Below are 19510 nucleotides of genomic sequence, written 5' to 3'. Positions count from 1 at the left end.
GAATGCTCTCCTGGGGCTTCCTTGGGGGCAAAAAGCCAGAACTCACCCGCTTGCCCTCTGACCCCTCTGTGTGTGGCCTCATCTAGGGAGTAGCTGATGCAGACAGAAGGATTTATGTCATCTGGAGGCAAAGAGCATAGGGCCATGCTCCGCCACCCTGACTGTGACTTCAAGATTCTCCTCTTCAGTGGAGAATTATCAGAGAAGACAATGACAGCAGAGTTTTCCCTCCAGAAATCATCTAGACTTTAAATGCACCCCCTCCTTACTTCTGCCTCAGGGAAACCCTCTCTGCCTGACTGAGACCCCTCTTGTATGTGTGTGCATGTGTGTGTGTGTGTGTGTGTGTACGTGTGTGTGTGTGTGTGTGTGTGTGTGTGTGTGTGTGTGTAAAGATGGTTGTTATAGATGGATTGATATCAAAGCGATGCCCTAGCTATTTAAATATTTGACTTGGGACTTATGCACAAGATTCAGGAAGACCAAGCTGCCCTGTGTGTAGGGAAGGGGAGGGAGCAGCTCCTGTGCCCCAGAATAACAACAGCTGTCATTTAGAAAATACCTTACGGTATCTGCAGAGTCCTTGACATATAACTTCTCTTATTACCTCCTACCAAACCTAGAGGTAGAGGCTAGTGATATTCTCACTTCATAGATGAGTAAACTGAGGCAACAGCTTAAAGAGGATTCCCAGGGTCTTGTGACTAGGAAGTGTCCCAGGAAGGATTCATACTTTAGTGGTTTGTGCTCTGCCACTCCCCACACTTAGTATTTAATTTCCGTTTACATTATTTTGAGCAGAAACATCTAAGCTATTTTTTATATTTAGTGAATAGTGACTATTAATCATAATTTTTCTGCTAAATGACTTAAAAAATGTAATGCATTTTCTCTAACAGCCCACTGAATCTCATTGGGTTACCATGGTCAAACTATCTGCCCCTTCTTGGTCATTCTCCAGAGCTTGTAGGAAATCAGACAGGAGAGGGAAGGGAGGGAGAAGACCACCTGTTTTGAGGTAGAAGGCTTGATCCCATAGAGAGAAGCCAGACTATAGACAGAAGAGTCCTAGAGATGAGATCGCCCCAAGCTTCCAGAAGACAAGACTTATGACTGACATATTTACATAAGTCCTTCACAAAAACGTCTCATCTGCTCCTACAATGTCTCCGAGAAGTAGAGGCTCTGACAGATGAGGTGACCAGTAAGTGCCTGAGGCTGGATTTGAGCTCAGGTCTCTCCATTCCAGGCCTGCCCTTCATCTCTCCCAGCTGTCACTCCAAGAAAGCCAGGGATGGGTCTGTGGCTTCTGATGCCTTCACTCAAACATACAGATAAGGAGATAACAAATAGCCTTGATAACTTTGAGGATGAGACCCTGACCATTAGGGATCTAGCTTTGGTCCTGGGCCATTTTTTTTGAAATCAATGACTTGGATGTAGCTCTATCCATAGGTATAGTTCAAGGGCTCTTAAACTTTTTTGTTCCAGTCTCTCCTCAGTCTTCTCAGAATAATAGTTTTAAATGTATATCTGCAGTTACCAAGAAAATACATTTTATATTTTTAAAGAACTCCCAGACCCCAGGTTAAGAGCCCCTGGTATCAATTCATGCTTCGCACATTTGTCAGTGACAAAGCCAGGACGATTATGTGACAGGATTCAGAGACATTGTGACATACTGAGGACAGGAGGTTGAATCTGCCAAGATAGCATGTCTCAGAGAGATGGAAAGCTGTACATTTTGAGTCAGAAATCCACTTCAGCAGATTGGGGGTAGGACCCAAGAAAAACTGGCGTATTAGTAGATTCAATGCCAAACTGCATCATCCGTGTGATTGAGCCACCAAGAGAGCCAATAGCACCCGGCCTCACTGAGAGAGGCCTGGCTGTCCAGAACAAGCAGGGCTCTGGTCCACTGTCATGCATTATTGGTCTGGGCACCAGGCCTTGATAGAAGCTGCAGAGTGCTCACAGTGGCCACGGGCCCGGAATTGAGGCCACAGGAAGGAGAATGTGTGTGTGTGTGTGTGTGTGTGTGTGTGTGTGTGTGTGTGTGTGCACGCGTGTGTGCTAGAGTCCTAGCTCAAAGCCTCGGAACTATTCTGTAGAGCCTGAGGAGGGGGTGCTGAAAGGTACAGTAGGATCATCACTCTTTACATTTTTTAGTTCAGTTCCATGGTGGAATTGACCCCTGTGGGCTGAGGAGGGGTCTCCAGGAAATGCTGGTGACTCTAGACTGGATCGAGATGAGGTGGAGCGTCCTGTCCTGGGTCTGGTTGGACTATGGGGTCTGTCTTTTTGACCTCAAATCTTCATGAGGACCTAGACCATTATAAAGCCTACTAGGAAAGGCGTCTCTGCACCCAGGGATCACTGGGTAAATATCTGACGTACTTTAATTGCCCTTGGAGCCTACCAGATGAAATTTTGAAAGACTTTAGTTAGGAGATGAAGTGACTATTGAAGGAGAAAATCATTATTTAATCATTATTTAATATCATTATTTAATAAAGAAAAATAGGAGATTAATTTATCATTCAAACCACATTTGGTAAGTGCCTTGCATGACTGCAGGGCACTGAACAAATAAAGCTTAAATAGGAGACAGAGGGTGACAGTGTGTAGAAACCCCAGGCCAGGAGTTGGAAAGATTTGAGTTGAAGTCTAGTCTTAGATATTTAGGAACTATATGACCCTGGGCAAGTCTATTAATCCCTGTTTGCCTCAGTTTCCTCAACTGCACAATGGAGATCATAGGTCGTTGTAAAGATCAAGTGAAATAATATATTTGGAAAGCATTTGATAAATCTAAACACTATGCTAGCTCTGTTGTTAGCATTTTTTTATTTTTTATCATTATTATTTCTAAAATCTCTCCAATCCATTTTTAGTTGTCCTTTGGTTTCAGATCATCACCAGTCTTTGAAGGCAGGCAGATGGTTTCATAGAAGACAGAATGAGATCTCTTGGTCAAAAGTAAAATGTTTTCAAAAGGAAGTCAAATCAACATGAGACCAACAAAACTGTTATCTGCGCCTGACTTGCCTGCTTTGATTAGGCACCTCTATTAACCTTCTTTACCACCTGCTACATCCTCAAGATCCTGGTGGCCAAGGCAAGAGGAGAAGGAAACGTGGAGCTTTAAGGAGCAAGGATATTTGAGATTGTCATTCCATGCAAATGTTGATAACCCTGGGATGGGCCCATGAACTTTTTTTTAATGTGTATATGTATCTGCATAATTATTGTTGCAGTACATTTGATTTCCTTTGTCATCCTTTGTATTTTGTTTTGTTTTTATCTTAACTCGTTAGGAGAAAGGGTCCCAGGCTTCAGCAGACTGCTCCCACAGGGGTCCAAGGATGCGATGTTCAGACCCCACGTGTTGCAGGATTCTTTTTCATTTCCTTTGTCAGAGCCTTATGGGAAGGTTGAAAAAAATTAGAAACTGTCCTCCCACATGAGAGTTTTCCTTTGCTCTGCTCAGTCCTGTCCACAGTGCCTCACCCATCTGTCATAAATGCCTAATGTCACAAATACAGCATAAAATTGGTTTTCTGTTTGCATGAAATTCCTGCTTCTCACTAGTCACTGTCCAGAGACCTGCAGATAGAGAAGCGTACAGCTGCCTGCCATTCTGTCTGCTGGGTGAAAACTTCAGCCTTTCTCTCTGCTCAAGGTTTTTTGTTTGTTTTGTGGAAGGATTAGGAAGAGAGACTCAAAAAGTAATGAGAGGTCTCCTTGCCTTTGGCTGCCTGCAGGCCAGCCCTGGGGAACCCCTCACGAGGGAGGGCCACCCTGGCGCAGGGGAGGGCCACCCTGGCGCAGGGGAATTTTCTGAGCATCTCTCAGCCAGTGTCTGACCCGAGGGCCCCTTCATGACCCTGCCATAGGCTCCGGCACCGCCTTTCACCATTCAGTGTAATTAGGTGTTTGCTGGGCAGACTTGCTTCTCGTCTTCCTCTTGTGCCTTTTCTCTGATGCTGCCTCTGAGGCTGTCTGCAGAACTTTCCCAGAAAGCTAATGCCACATGCTTTGAAGGTGGGCCTTCTAGGTTGGTGCCCAGCTTTGAAAATGGCCTTGTAAAATTCCAAGTCTAATGGAAAGCTTTCTCTCTAGAGTGAGACCTAGAGGTCGATGAATGAGAGTTTGTGACGGAAAGGTGGGGAGTATTCCGAAGGGAGATAGGATGCTATGGGAAAGGGGGCTTCCTGCCGGAGCCTTTGCCTGGGAGAGAAAGTGGAGTTCTCAGAATGAAAATGAGGTTGCCAGAGTTTCACCAGTCACCCAAATGGAAGGGGTTTGTTGTTTTTTTTAAGTAAAGTTCGGGAGCACTAAGCTTTAGACAGGCTGTTAAGGTTTCTATTGGTAGAAAAACACAAAACCCTGAAACAGGTGCATGCTAATTCTCAGGATGGATGTAGAGGATGGGGTTGTATTTTTTTTCTTTGTATGAAAAATGATGTTCTTTCCAAGAACTTCTGTGAAATGGCACAGCTGTTCATGGAGAATGAAGCCACACCTTTCATAGGTAGCAGACAGGTAGGAAGAAGGTCCTTGGCTGTTTCCGAGTCCTAAAAAAAAGTCATCTGACAGCACTAGACCTGGAAGGTTCCTCCTTGTACCGAGGGGGCACGTTTTTGGACGTCCTCCCCCTGGTGTTCCGGATTCCTTTCAAGTCTCCATAAACTTGAGCCCGCTAGGAATCAACATAGCCTCGAGTCCTGCAAGCCCTTCCACAAGCGGAGGATTGCTTTCCATCAGCAAGGACTCGTGCTATGACCATATTAGATAAAATGAGACTCCACCTCCTGTTTTCTGTTTATCTGCCAGGACCTTTGTAATTCAAGTGCTCTTTACAGTAGTAGCAAGTGTTACATAAGGCCGAACGCGGGGCGCCCTCGGCGGGGGGCAGCCCCCAGAGGCATGCCAGCCCGGCGGCAAGGGCGCGAGGAGACCCGGCCCGCTGTGAATGGCACGGGCGCGGGCACCAGGCGCTGCCCGAGCTTCCCCGTGCCGTTGTCAGAGGCGAGCCTTGGCCCGGAGCCCGGCTCTGCCTGGAGCCTGCGGCAGGAGGTGGGTGTGGGGCCGGGGCCGGGGCCGGGGCCGGGGCCGGGGCCGGGGCCGGGGCCGGGGCCGGGCCGGGCGGAGCGGCGGGGGCTGCCCTGGAAGGCCGAGGGAGGGGGCCGGGCGGCGCAGGCGGCCCCGGGAGCCCGCCCCGGGAGCCGGCCCGAACTGTCATCTGAGTGCTTTGGCCAAAGTTCAAGAGCAGATGGGAGCGGGGCTGGCCATGAACTCGAGGTCTGCGCGCTGCTCCTGCTGGCCTCCCGCTGGCCTCCGACGCGGATGTCCCTTCTGGATTGTTTACGTAGTTGTCTAAAAATGGAGTCACGTTGCGACGTTGTATCTTTTTTTTTAAACCGTGTTGTGTTTTGGTTCTTCATCTTTCTTGCGGTAGCGGTGGCCTCGGGCCTGTCGCTTCTCAGGATTTCCTGTGGAATCCTGTTTTTAAAACTATTTGGCCAGGCTCGAAAGTGGGCAGGGACCCGCCTGGACGGAGGTCCCCGAGGGGCGCCCCGCCAGCAGCCAGGGACACGCATGAAGTGGGAGAGAAAGAATGAACCGGGAAGGGGCAGTTGGGGCTTGTCCGTGAGGGCTCGCCCCCAGTGCCCCCGAAGCGGCTGAAGCCCGATGCCAGGGGCACCTGCAAACTTTTCCTCCAACAGGAAGTGAGGCGACAGTGTAGTTGGTTCATTCTGATTGGTTTCAGATTTCGTGTTACTCCGAATAATCAGCTTGATTGGATTACTTTTGTTGGGTTTTGGAAAAGTAGCCTCCCCAGTTGGTGGAACTTGGGAGAATCTGGCTCTTCCTAATCTTCAAGGGTCTTCAGGTTACATTTCCCTCAAATGAGTCTTCTCTAGGATATTCTATTTCCACCTGCAATCTGGCTTGTGCTTGGTTTGTTTTAGATTGTTTCAATGTTTGTTATTCTGGGACGTGAACATCTCCCTGGTTTTCTGGTCGTTGTATTCATTAAATACATTTTACAGTATTAGGGAATAAGCATTCTCCAAATTCTTTAGGGAAAAATCGACCAGACTCCTAAACGATCATTGAATCATTATGAACAGGAGATAAATGGGCATCCCTTTGGTGTATGCTCTTGAGGCTGCTGCACTACTTAAAAAAAAAAGACACAAAACTAGTGAAAAATGGCCGTAAGGATCTGACTGAAATCACAAAGCCGGGACTCAACAGATGGTGCTGTCATTTCATTGTTCCTAGGAGCTGCAGCACCTCCCAGAAAAGATTGCTCTCACTGCTTGAGATTCCTACCAAGGACTGAATTTTCAAAGAAATAGCTCCTTTAATTGAATTATCAAGTCCCTTTCAGTTTTCCCCAAGGCTAGTTCCGCCTCTCCTTAGCAGTTTGTTTCTTTTTTCATTACAGACAAACATAAAAGCAACAACAGTACTAATAGTAATAGTAATAATAATAATGGGATCTGAGCTGCAGTAGCAGAACTTTTGGGGGGGGGGGGGAGTCTCCTTTAAAAGTTGGGTGATAGCTTTGTTCCTCTTGTTGTAACCAGAAACAAAGATGTGGCTTGGGAGATGTTTTTATATTATGACTCTGGGGTATTTTTGATACTTGAGCTGAACATGGTTGGTACAGGAAACGGGGGAAGCTAAAATCAAAATGACAATGATAACCCACTTTTATAGGACATCTGTCTTTGTACATTCAATTCAGAGCAAGGAGGGATTTTCAGGTTGTTTTTCCTCCTCCTCTGTTGACACTCAAACGTGCAGATAGTATGACACAGAACGTGCCCCTCAAGCCGGGGCTGAAAGGGGAAATGACCTAGGGTGGTTCCATTCCGACAGGACAGAACTGATGACTTTCAACAGGGCTGTGGCGTCTCCGTGTGCCCCCCCACCCCACTATCTGCCTGCCTCCGTGGGCACTTCAGCCAAGACGTGGAGGGTGAGGAAGGAGATCCTGTTTCTTTTATGTTTGTTCCCAAAGTGGAAGGGATCTAAAACCCGGATGTAATCCTGGCAATGAGATGCCAAATGGGTCAGACCCAGGGACGACCAGACTGTGGAGGGCAGTCCCTCTGCCATTCTCTGCATCCCAGTCATTGGTGCCGCAAAGTGGGGCTGTAAGCAGCGACAGGTGCGCCTCTGGAGGCTTTTCCTCCCTGTGATGAGCTGCTGAGATAGTCTTCAGTTGGAATTCTACCAGGACAGATTTAAAGGACCCAGCATTTGTCCATTAAGATGAGTTAACCAAAACAACATGCCATTTGGTAATAATGGGTACGAAGCAGAATAATTTATTCTTTTAAAAATAGAATGATTCCTGAATTCTAGAATATCAGGCCATCCCCTCCCCCCCCATTTTCTTTTCTAGGCATTTGGAATTTCCTGTAATTATAGAAAATCTTATAGAAAGAAAGAAGTCAGGAAGGCAATCTGTGCCTTTCAAAGACTCTTCAACATTCATCTTCCATATTTGAGGTCCCTTCCCAACCTAAAGCTGTGATCCTACTCCAGAGTGCAAAATTAGGAAACAACTGCCCCCCTGGGGAAGACTGCTTGGCAGACCCATTATTCAACGTCGCCATAATTCTGCGACTTTCTTAGCAACATTATTTACAGTCCATTCACATAGTTGCCCTTCCCCCATCCAACTCTTTCCCTTGGTAATGTGGCCTTTTCATGCTACTGGTGTGAATGGAGTTCAGTAGTATATGCAGCTCCCAGAGACCTCGAAACACCAGAGAATTCAGCGCATTTAAGTTGGGAATTTATTTTGGTGGTAAAGTTCCAAAGGTGCAGGACCTTGGTAATTTGATGAGGCGATGTGGGCTCCTCAAATCCCATTTTAGCCAAGTGTTTACAGACGGCTCTTTGCTCCTTCCCACTTCCCAATTCAGTTTTTGTTTTAACGGCTCCTCTCCTGGGGCCCATGGGGATCAACTTGCTATTTGTTACTGGTTTGTTGTCATTATAGTAAAGTCACCCAGACTGATAATGCTGTTTCTGGTGGTTTCTTGTTTTCCAGTGGAAGAGATCTGGAGGGCTCTGCGTGAAAGTCCCTGGATTGCTAAGTCTTCGGGTTGGGTTTGTTTAATATTGTATAACCTACTCGGCACAGTTTGACATTGCCTGCTCACAGTAATGAGACTTCTGTGGATCTCTGGCAGGATAACACACAAAAGTCCCTGGCTTAGATAGTCAAAACTTTAGGTACAGTTTTGCCGTGTGAGCATTTAGAAAGAGGCGTTTTGGGGCTTCCCCAAAATGTCCATGACGCCTTTTGATTGATGGTTGTGTGTTGAAGGGGGGAGGGGAAATCTTTCTTTGTTCTTTAATAATTAATTATTCTCTCATAATATTAGTGGCATTTTAAATCCCTACTTTGAGAGAGTTGGGGGAGGGGAGCTAAGAATGACAGTAAATCTACTAAATGATAAGTTCCCTTTGGCTTTTTTTAAAGTGCTAACTAGTTAGTATGTCTTGACTGATTGAATTCATTCATTTTTTTTTTTTTAGGCAGTGAAGTTAAGAATGACTTGCCCAAGGCCACACAGCTAGGCAATTATTAAGTGTCTGAGGCCAGATTTGAACTCAGGTACTCCTGACTCCAGGGCCTGTGCTCTATCCACTGCTTCACCTAGCCACTCCCTGAATTCATTTGTTAGAACTAGCGAGGATTACCTTCACATTTCCTAAAATTGCAGGAGTAAATTTAAATACAAGTTTTATGAGGTTTGATCCCTGTATTACAGTGTGTTGTTTTTAAAAGTGACTTGGTTGATGTCTGGAAAATCAGAGAGCTAAGGTAGGAATCTGGCCTGAGGAAGCATCCTTTTTTTGGGGGGGGGGTCTGTGCCCATGTGACCCTGGACCATTTCTGGATTTCAGTTTTTTCCTCTGTAAAATGAAGGGATTAGACTAGAGGACTTCTAAGATCCTTTTCAGCTCTCAGTCTGTGTTCTATGATATCAGAGGCCATAAATATGAAACCCCTTTCTCCCTATTGGAGATCATTTTCTGTAAAATATATTGAGGTCTTAGCTGAGTGAGTCTTCCTGTGTCAAGAGTCAGTGTTCACTTCTTAGGTGTTTTCTTTTTTGAAGAAATAAAGAAAAGAAAAGAAAAATTCACACTAGAAGTTAATCCCTAAGGACCTGTGCCTTCAGTTTTTAGGGCATACCCAGATCACAGGTTTTTCTTACTTAAAGCTTTGAAGAGCTCCTTGGGGTTCAGTGACTTACTAGAATGACACAGACTTAGGATTTGAACCCAAGTCTCCACACACACACACACACACACACACACACACACACACACACACGCCTTTGTGTGTGTGTATGTGTAATTGTCAAATATTTACACAGAGTGTTTTATGTACAAAGGGCAAGGAATTTAGATAATACAGAACTAGATAATTTTTCGAAATCATATTTGACTTTTTTTTTTGTTTTTTCTTCACCCAATAGTATTTTATTTTCTGGTTACATGTAAAGATAGTTTTCAACATTCATTTCTGTAAGATTTTGAGTTCCAAATTTTCTCCTTTCCCCCTTCCCAAGCAAGCAGTCTGATACAGATTATTCATACAATCATATTAAACATATTTCCACATTAGTCTTGTAGTGAAATGAGAATCATAACAAAAAAGGAAAAAGCACAAGAAAGAAAAAACAAAAAGTAATATGCTTCAACCTGCATTCAGACTCCATAGTTCTTTCTCTTGGATGTGAAAAACATTTTCCATGAGGATTCTTCTGGAATTGTCTTGGATCATTGCACTCCTGAGAACAGCTAGGTCAATTAGAGTAGATCATCACACAGTGTCCTCCTGGATCTGCTCACTTCACTCAGCACCAGTGAGTACTTAGAAGCTCTCTTAAGTTTTTTCTGATATCTGCCCGCTCATGATTTCTTCCAAAACAATAGTGTTCCATCACATTTTAACCATAACTTGTTCAGTCATTCTTCAGTGGATGGGCATTCCCTCAATTTCCAATTCTTTGCCATCACAATAAGAGCTGCAATGACTATTTTTGCAAATGTGGGTCCTTTTCCCTCTTTTGTGATGTCTTTGGGATACAGACCTAGCAGTGGCCTTTCTGGATCAAGGGGATGCTGAGTATATAGCCCTTTGGGTGTGGTTTCACATTTCTTCCCATAAAGCACATTGCACCACTAGTGCGTTAGGGTTTGACTCTAATATTGTTAGACAACTGCCTCAAGCCTGTCTCTGACCTCTTCCTAGTTGCTCAATGGCCCTGCTGGTCACTGACTAGCAAGAAGAATGTCCTGTGTTTCCACAGGTGAAATACCTACAGAGAATCAGCTGGTCATACATGTTTAGAGATAAAAAGAAATCATATGTTATAGTTTTGAACTCAAGGGTACCTTTGCCACCAGGCAAAACTTCCTCATTTTCAAAATGTTGAGGAAACCAAGGCTGAGGCCGAGGGAGACTTTAGATATCAGAGAGATGTGGTTCCCAACTGCAGGTCCATCATTCTAGCCATTGGGTCATTCTCTTGATATTTAGAGGGGAATCTTACCTAATCCTATGGTGAGGGATTTTTTTTTGCCAGTCTTGGCCATTAATGGAATGCATTTTCATATGGGTTTTTATAATATTCTTTTGGTTGGCTGGAGCTTCTTGAGAAAAATTCTCCCCTGGCTTTTTTGACTTGCTTTGTAATTATCACCAAAATCCATTTTGAAATTTTGAGATCTAAAAGAGGAGTCAGCACAACAGAGTCCGCCCTGGCTTCTGTGTGGGAGAGCCCAGCTTCCCTCACAAACCAGGGTCCCTGGCCCAGTCCTCTAACTCTCAGTGCCTGAGGCAAATCTCTAAGATTCTTCAGTTATAGACAAGTGGATTATCTCCATCAGTGTGTGTGTGTGTGTGGGGGGGGGTATTCTGGGAAGAGTTCCCTGTGCCAATGAAATGGTGGGTCCAACATCCCTCATTCCAACCTTACTTATATTACTTCCTCTAAAAAAAGAGCCTAGAAGAGATATTACTAGGCAGGATCTGATCTAATATACATTGATGTCATAGGATTTTGAGCTGAAAGGATTTTAAGAAAGTCAGTAGTCCCAGGCCCTTATTTTTCCCCTAAGGAAACCAAGAGGAATGATTTTCCCAGAGACACTAGGTTCTGCTCCTGACCTTGGAACCCTAAGGGTTTTTCTTGGGGGCTGTGATTGTTTTCTGTGATGTCACCCCAAGCTGCCATTCAGATCCTTCCGGAGGCTACTTGTATTTTTCAGACTCCACAGCGACTTGGACTAAAGAGAGGGTGTGCTGTGTGTGTGTGGTGTGTTGTATGTGTGTCATGTATGGTCTCTGTGTGGCGTGTCATGTCTGTGGTATGTATGTGGTGTGTGTGTGTGTGTGTGTGTGTGGTGTGTGGTGTGTGTGTGTGCATGGAAGCCATTCAGAGAGAAAGAGCCAGCTAGGGTGGTAACAAGACTCTCAATCAGGAGTTCATCGTTTTGTGTGTGCTGAGCCCTTAGGCCTGTCTGGGGAAGTCTGTGACCCTTTTTTCAGAATAATATTTGTAAATGAATAAACTAGAAAGCATAGGATTACAAAAGAAACCAGGGAGTGAAATAGATATCAAAATTGTGTGTCTGTGTGTCTGTCCCATCACTCAGCCAGTCTCTAAACCCTCTCCCTGCCAATACAGAAGTAAATACATTCCCCAATGGGTTGTCTAAATACAAAATCTAGTCTGAGAGAAAGATGTTAGCAAGAACCACGCATTGCTGCACGGGTTAGTTGATGGAGTTAGGGTGTTGTCTTAGGAAAAGAGAAGGCGTATTGGTGGAATGAACAATCAAAATCAGGAGAAAGGGTTGTTTTTGCTCTTCCTGGTCCTCCAAGGTAGAACTGGAATCAGTGGGTCACTTAGACTTAGGTAATAGGACGCAGCCAAAAATGTTAGGAAGGGTCTGGTGACCATTGTTGGAGATTTGTAGTGGGGGTTCACACAGCCAGTGAATCTCTGACTTTGATGTCCCCCGGTTCTAAATCAATTGTTCTGTCATTCTATTGATACATAAAACATGCACAGCGGGAGGATCAATTTGGTGGAAGGGAGAAGACCAATTGGAAGGAAGAAGAACCACAAAACCAAACCTTTTCATAACATTATTTATGATCACAAAAAACCAAAAAACAAATATCTGTGCCTGATGATTGTGAAATCACTAAATAAATGTCAATGTAATGTTATTTTGCTGTATTTTGAAAGTTGAGAATGGGATCTTGGATGTCTTTGGTGTAGGAAACATTAAAGACAATTCCTCTACCAATAGGGAAGGTGGTAATTTAATAATTTAATAATAATAATGATGATAATGATAATATTATCTTAGAAAGTTGCCCAGACTGCTAAGTTTTTAGTGACTTGCCTAGGATTATATAGCGGTTATGTGTCATAAGTAGGACTACAGCATGGGTCTTACTGGTTCCGAGGCCAGCTCTAAACGCACTGTGCCACACTGCCTCTCTTTATTACCAAACTGTAAAGAATGATAAACAGGAAAAATTCAGAGAAACATAGAAAGAACTCCTAAACAGTTGGATCTAAAAAAAAAAATCAAAACAAAGCCACGAAAACTACAACCATGGAAATAAAGAAGGGATGGCAAGGCAAAAAAACTCAGTCATTGGCATCAATCCCATTCCATCCAATTCATTAATCATTATTAACCACCACTTTTATGTCAGTCCCTTCTTGTTGCTGGGTACAGGGACCAAATGACAGTTCTGCCTCAGTGAGCTCATGTTCTGGAGGTCGGGGGAAACCCCCACAAATGAGTAGATATAAAGGGGGGGCCAGGGAGGAGGAAATGAGTGGCCCTTTGAGGAGAGCCTTAAAAAAGCTAAAGATCGTTAAAAGAGGGGACAGTGAGGATGAAATCCATTCTAGGCCTAGGACTTGCCTTCTGCAAAGGCAAGGGACAGGAGATGGAATGTCATTTGTACAGAACAGCAAGGAAGCCGATTTGGCTGGAATGTGGTGTGTGGGTGAGGGGAATAATGTGCAGTCATCCATGCTGGTCAAGTTGAAGGACGTGACTCACCTTTTTGTTAAAAATCTGCAAACTGACTTTTAAGTAGGGTTTGCTTGGCTGTTGGACTGTTTCAAAATATCAGTATATTAAAACATATATTTTTAAGCAATCTATTTCAGTTGTCTAGGCAGAAAAGGGATTGAGAGCCAGAATTAGAGTAGGGACTGTGAATGTGAGAAATTAAATTATAATGGGAATGGAGAGGTTTGGAATAGAGGAAATACTGTGAAGGGAGCTGTGAGTGTTCTTGGAATTTCATTCATTGATTGAGGAAGAAGGAGTCTGAGAAACCTGAGGTTTTCCATCTGACTGATTGGAGAATCAGATTGACTATTAATCAATAAGAAAACTAGAAAAGGACATGCATTTATCTGAGAAAAAAGATAATTTCAGTGTAGGGCATGTTGAATTGAGATGCTGATGAGGCAGCAGCTACCACTGGTTTAGAAATGGAGGCCTCTGGCTCAGAAGATGAGAATTGGAAGTTGTGTGTTGGAGAGTCAGCTAAAGATTGGGGATGGTGGAAGTCACAGGTAGATGGAGGCCCCAAGGAGGAGAGATGTGAGGATAGAATTCCACAGTTTGGAGTGGAGGAGGCAGCAAAGGAATGATTGGAGATAGAAGAGGGGACCCAGGACACCCCAGGAAGAAGCGAGAGGAGAGGCCCAGGCTGCCCAGTGGACAAAGACTGGGACAAAAATCACTAGATTTGACCAGCAGCAGAGGCAGAGAGAAGGTGTGAATGGGGAGCATGGCAAGGAAGCAGAGAAAGGGAGGTGGGGCTGGGGCTTTTAAGTGTAAGGGAGGGGTCTCAATGTGCTTGTCAGATGGGGAGAGGCTTCACATGTTTGAGAAAAGGCCTCCAAGCAGCCAGAGGACATTCTGGGAGAGGGCCAGGCTGGGGAAGGTGCCAGCAGGGAAAGAACACCAGGTTCGAGCTGTGGCAGGCATGGATGACGAGACAGGAGCTGAGAAGGAGCTGAGGTTGTCCTCTGCTAGTGTGGTCTTCGGGCCTTTGGAAGATGGAGGAGGTCCACGGTAGCCACCGCCAGGAAATGAAACCAGCGTTTCCCCACCTTTGACATAGAGCAGGAAAAATGACTAGCATTTATACGGTGCTTTTTAGGTTTGCAGATAATTCATCTGGTCCTCATCACAGCCTAAGAGGCGTAGACTATTATTAGCCCCATTTTCAGATGAGGAAACTGAGGGTCATCCAGCTGGCTCCTCATCCCCAGGACTCTGGCTTAGCTGTGTCCAGCCACCTGCCCATGCCACCAGCTCCCCTTCCTCTGTGGGGCCTGAACCAGCTGAAAATGGAATTGGGAAATAGTTCACACAGCCTTGCATTTTAGATGAAGTCATTCTGTGGCCGCAGGGATCTGCTTCGGGGCAGGGGCAGTGTCCTCATCTCGGCAGGCCCAGCTCCTCCCCAGTGGTGCTCACATTTTTGGTGATTTTTCATCTCTTCATTTTCAAGATGCACTTTGTGCCCACGTATTACAGAAAGTCAGTTCCTGAGGTCAGGGGCTCTCTCCCTTCTATCTTCAGTGCCTTGGGTAAAGGCCTGGCACCCAGGAGTCCCTAAATAAATGCTGATTGATTGATTATGAGCAAAGCACGTGATACCCGTGTTGGGTGAGGAATCCAGTTCCCTGAGTAGCAGGTGATATAGCAGCTGGTGAGGGGCAGGGGGTTCTAATCCCAGGGGGTCCCTGACTTTTCCATCTCAGCTCTCCATTGAGGATGTTGAGGGAGGACTGTTATGAGGGAGCCAGCCAGGCAGCACCGGGTTTGACCTGGTTTATGCTGGGGGCAGTGCCTTGGTTCAAACACTTGTGATTTTTAAAAACAAATTGAGAATTGCAGGTGCAAGTTCTTTGGTGTGTTCCCCTCTGGAAGGCCTCCCAGGGGCTCCACACTCCCAGAGGCCCTCAGAAGTGGCCTCTAGACAAAGACAGCTTCCCTTGGCCTGCCCTGGTGCAGGCCCTGGAGAGGGATGCGTTGTGGACACTCCCCTGGGTCAGCCAGCATACCGGCCCAAGTCAATCCAAGGCCTCACGGCTCCCCATCATTTGTCTGTGGCGGCTGCGAGAAGCACCCTTTCTCAGGAAGGAACCCTGCTTTTAAACTGACCCAAAATGAAGCCCGGTCTGTGGGGTTGGTGGTGGGTATTCCCTGGTCTCAGTTTCAGTTGAAATTTAACAATGCTTCTGTGGCCAAGAGGACCAGGAGAGTTAGCATCCTTTTCACAGAATAAGACTTTTTGGTTAGATTGTATCAGATGAAAGGACACACTGTTTGGGCTCTGGAGGTGTTTGAACTGGTGCTTTTCAGCCATAGGCCCCATCTTGGTGCAGTTTAAAAGCATCTCTGCATTTTACTGGAATGAGAGAATGTGAGATGGCAGAGCCATACATACCTTGCTTAACATGTCTAGTAGCACAAATCTGGTAGTCTAGATTTTATAACTTTTTAAACTAATTATCAAGTTTTGTATCTTGATAGAGTGGGAATGAATCAGATTAAATTCTCTGGCAAGAAATGAGGAATAGGGAAGATGAGTTCTGGTACCCATATTAGAGGGAAAGGGTCATGGGAAGAGAATAGCTTGACTATTGAAAATGCTTCCCATCCATCATCTGGTAATTAGATAAATGTAACACCCTTGCCCAAGGAAGGAGACTGTTGAAAAAATTCCAGCACCCAACAAAGAGAGTGCTACGCTTCTTCAGGTCAGAGTTCCTCCCTCTCTTATTCAGACACCTAGAGCATGCCTGCGATCTTAGCTGATACAGGTAGGAGCAGCCTCGTCATTTTTCTTAACAGCATCTCTCTAGGGTCAGCCAAAATAGACAGTCAGCTTCACAAAAGACATAGATGGGACCTTTATGAGCCTGAACTTGCTTTTTTAACTTGGGGTGACTGTGGACAACTCTTTAGATGTCATCTTTTAGCAGAAACAAAAACGATTTTTAAAAAGTAAAATGATTCTTTCAAGTCACCTGTCTGTGACTTTCCCTCAGAGGTGACAGGAGAGGCAGTCAAGGAATGATGCTGGGCATTTTGCATTCTGTCTGTGGTTGACTTCATCACATCACGGCCTTTGTCTGGTCCTTGCATGTCTCTTGGAGCCTTGTGGACTGAATAGCCTGCAAACAGATTTCAAAGCCACTGCTTATCGAGAGACATGTGGAATAATTCTAGTTGGCCCTGACATAGCAAAGTGCTTCATATGAAAACTAGCAGCTTGGCCAGAAGGTGCTGTTTGGGTGCCTAATAATGGGTAGTGAGTGTCCGTTTGTGTAAATTAGACAAAGTCGCCATTTTAAAGAACTGACTGACAAGTGAGCTTCTTAAAACCATCGCAATGGATTAATCTTAGCAAATCCGCCACTTATGCAAGTTGTCTATTTTTTCCAGCAGTTCCTAATGCTTCTGTCAGTTTTCCTAAAAAAAGCCAATAGCTGTGAGGCCTGGGTGGTCCCTGCCTAATCCTGCCTCCCTCCCCGGTGGAAGCCAGGAGAGCGAGGTGTGCTGCTTGCTTTTGGCTTTGGCACCTCGTGGTGTGAACCCGACTTGGAGCGGATGTGGCCTGGGCAGAGGATCTAATTATTCTCTGGGAAACTTCAGTACAAATACTGAAGGAACGGTGGTAAGGGCAGCCCAGATGTGTTTTAGTGGTGTCACCTCATGGTGGCTAGTGACACAAACATGAGGAAAGCGCACAGCACAGTGCGTTTCTTGGCTGTGCTGACTCTTGCCGCCCTTGGGGTGAAGCCCTCCAGCTGCTCACTCGGCCTTGCTGTGGATCCATGGGTGACGCAGACCAGTGAGCAGGCCGGGGCCCTCCTGGGAGTCCTGAAAGGACTTGGCCTTACCCAGGTCCTTCTGCGTCAGGAGGCTGAGAGGAGCCTACAGTGGGGGGCGAGGGAGGGCAATGGAGGGATTTTCTTGTAAAACTCTCTTCAGGGGGAAGATGGATCCTCCAGAGGCCGATGGCAAGAAACACTTAAGTGACCTAGGCTGTTTGTTTTCTGCTTTTCAGAAAGAAGACACAGCTCCTCCAATAAGCCCCCTCTGACGACACCACCCTCTTCCATGTATTCCTTCTTTCCTTCCTTGTCCAAAAGCAAAGGTAACAACGGCAGTGCAGGGGGGAACAGCCGTTCTTGTGGCGGGGGCATCCTCAGCACGCCCTCGTCCAACTCCAAGTTGTTAAAATCGCCCAAAGACAAGCCGCAGCTCAGTGGAAACAGCAGGCCCATGCATCCGGCGCAGCCTGGCCGAGCTCCCCATGACAAAGTGTGAGTACGTTCTGTTGCGCTGACCCCCTCAGGAGATCCAGGTGGGCCGCCCTGCACCCTGCCAGTCTGGGCAGGAGCTGGGGTAGGGGAGGATGTCCAACCTCTGCAGGTGCGTCTTGGGCGCAGCCCAGGAGTGATAAGCAGGGAGAAAGAAGCTCCCTCGCAAGCAGCGTCCTGGTTCCAGGCCAGGTCAGCTGGGGAGGAGGCAGAAAAGTGTAGAAATCCCACCTCCCTTTCTAGGCTTCTTGCTGCCCCATCTCAGAGTAGGTGGAGGGGGGGCCTTCCTGAGAGGAAGCCCCAAGCACCATAAGCTATTAATGTCTTGGGCACGCCTGGCCCAGAGAGTGAGAGCCCAGCATTGGGGTGAACCAGGCCTGCCTAGACTTGAGGACATTCGCACAGAGCTCGGCTCAAGTTTACCTTTGAGTGAACCTCTTATCAAACATGTATGAGGAGGCGAAGCTTTGAAAGACCATCGAAGAATGAGTGTACAATGGATGGTTCATTGGGAATGATTTGTATGCCTTCATTACCAGGCCCCTGGGGGGACCTCTGTACTTTGCAACGTGCTCCTAGCCTAATCTGAATTATGCTGAAATGCTGGAGCTTCTATAATCAAGATGCCTTTTTCTTCCAGTTGTGCTGAATTTGTGAGATTTTTCTAAATTTTATTCTTATCTTTTTTTCTTTTAAGAATATTATTTTTAAGAAAATTTTTCCCATGAGAATTCTCTAGGTGATTTTGCTGGCTTGTCACAGATTGGGGGTTTTTATTTGTTTGCCTTATTTTCTGTCTTAACCTACAAATTCCCCATGCAGAGGCCTTCCCTGGATGGAGGTGGGTAGCTGCCTATGACTTGGGCATCGGGAGTTGCCTTGAGCAGTGAAGCCACTTGCCCTGGGCCACCCACCAAGGCTGTGTCAGAGTCTGAGGCCATTGACTGCCAGCCCGCTGGCCTCCCTCCCTTGGACCTTTCCCTTTGTCCCCATGGTGGTCTCCTGGACACCCTAGAAAACCTCTGCTTAAAGCTCCCTCCTCCCCCAGTTAGCTGTCCCTCTCTTGAAATGCCTGTCTTCTTTTTTCTCTCCATCAATGGCAGTTTGACACCTTCTATCAAGTTGGAAAAGATCCACCCAAAGATGGATGGAGCGCTACTGAAAACTGCTCTTGGTCCGGCCGGCTCTGCTACTGTGAGTTCCTCCATCAAGACTGGCCTTAATTGTCCCTCAATACCAAAGCCACCCTTGCCTTCCCCTGGACAGATACTGAATGGTCAAGGTCTACTTCCTGCCCCTCCAGTTTTGGAAAAGAAGTCAGAAGATCATTCAAATAATAGGAAATTTTTACATAAGAGATTATCAGGTAATTTTACGTCTCTCGCTGTCTTCCTCCTCCCCATTCTTCAGAAAGCCGGGGCCCCAAGCCCCAGGTGAATGAGCTCCGCCAGCCCCTTCCTTCTCTTGGACCCTTGGCCTGTGTAGTCCCCAGACCTGAAGGGATGGGGCTCCAGGTTTCAGTCTGTGGGCTGTCTGGGGCTTGGGTTGGGTTTTTGCTGGACATGCAATGGAGGCAAATGCCCTTTGTGAAAACTTCCTCTGCTGATGGAGACTGGCATCTCCTCTCTACTCTAAGGGATTTGCCATAAAGGAGGGAAAGGTTAACTGACCGATCACACAGCCATGGTTGGGCAGGCCGAGCCCCTGCCTTGGGACTTCTACGGGGGGATCTCTGTCTTTTCTGCCCCGGGGTCCACTGTGCAGATGCATCATGGTCGTCAGGGTCGTTGTGTAGTGAGGAAAAGATGCTGTTTTATAACCTGTCACTCCATCGAGGGAGAAAGAGAAAGGGGAGAATGGGAGCGAGAGAGAATCAGGGGGGGGGGGGGGGGCATGAGAGGGCAGGCACTTCCCCTCCTCTCTTGGGGTTGCCTCCTTCTCCTTCCCAGGACTTCATAGTAGTGGTAGATAGGAAGAGACCTCTGAGACCCTCAGATCCCACCCTCTTACTTTCACAGATGAGGAAATTGAGGCCTAGAGAGGGAAAGACTCTTGGAGAAAACACAATCACAGTCTTT

At 46.2% G+C, this 19510-nt stretch overlaps 1 protein-coding gene across 1 annotated transcript in view; it reads left to right on the top strand.

The window, feature by feature from the left end:
* The window catches only part of ATXN7 (ataxin 7), an 88139-nt gene that overhangs the window by 53743 nt on the left and 14886 nt on the right, over nt 1-19510 (top strand). The window contains 2 exon segments of the mRNA XM_074198822.1: nt 17177-17435; nt 18536-18798. Coding sequence (XP_074054923.1) covers nt 17177-17435; nt 18536-18798 — 522 coding nt within the window.

The sequence above is a fragment of the Macrotis lagotis genome, chromosome 8 (genome assembly GCF_037893015.1).
Source record: "Macrotis lagotis isolate mMagLag1 chromosome 8, bilby.v1.9.chrom.fasta, whole genome shotgun sequence".
Classification (NCBI taxonomy): Eukaryota; Metazoa; Chordata; class Mammalia; order Peramelemorphia; family Peramelidae; genus Macrotis; species Macrotis lagotis.
Note: the sequence above shows the minus strand (reverse complement) of the source record. Positions and strands in the feature narration are given on the sequence as shown.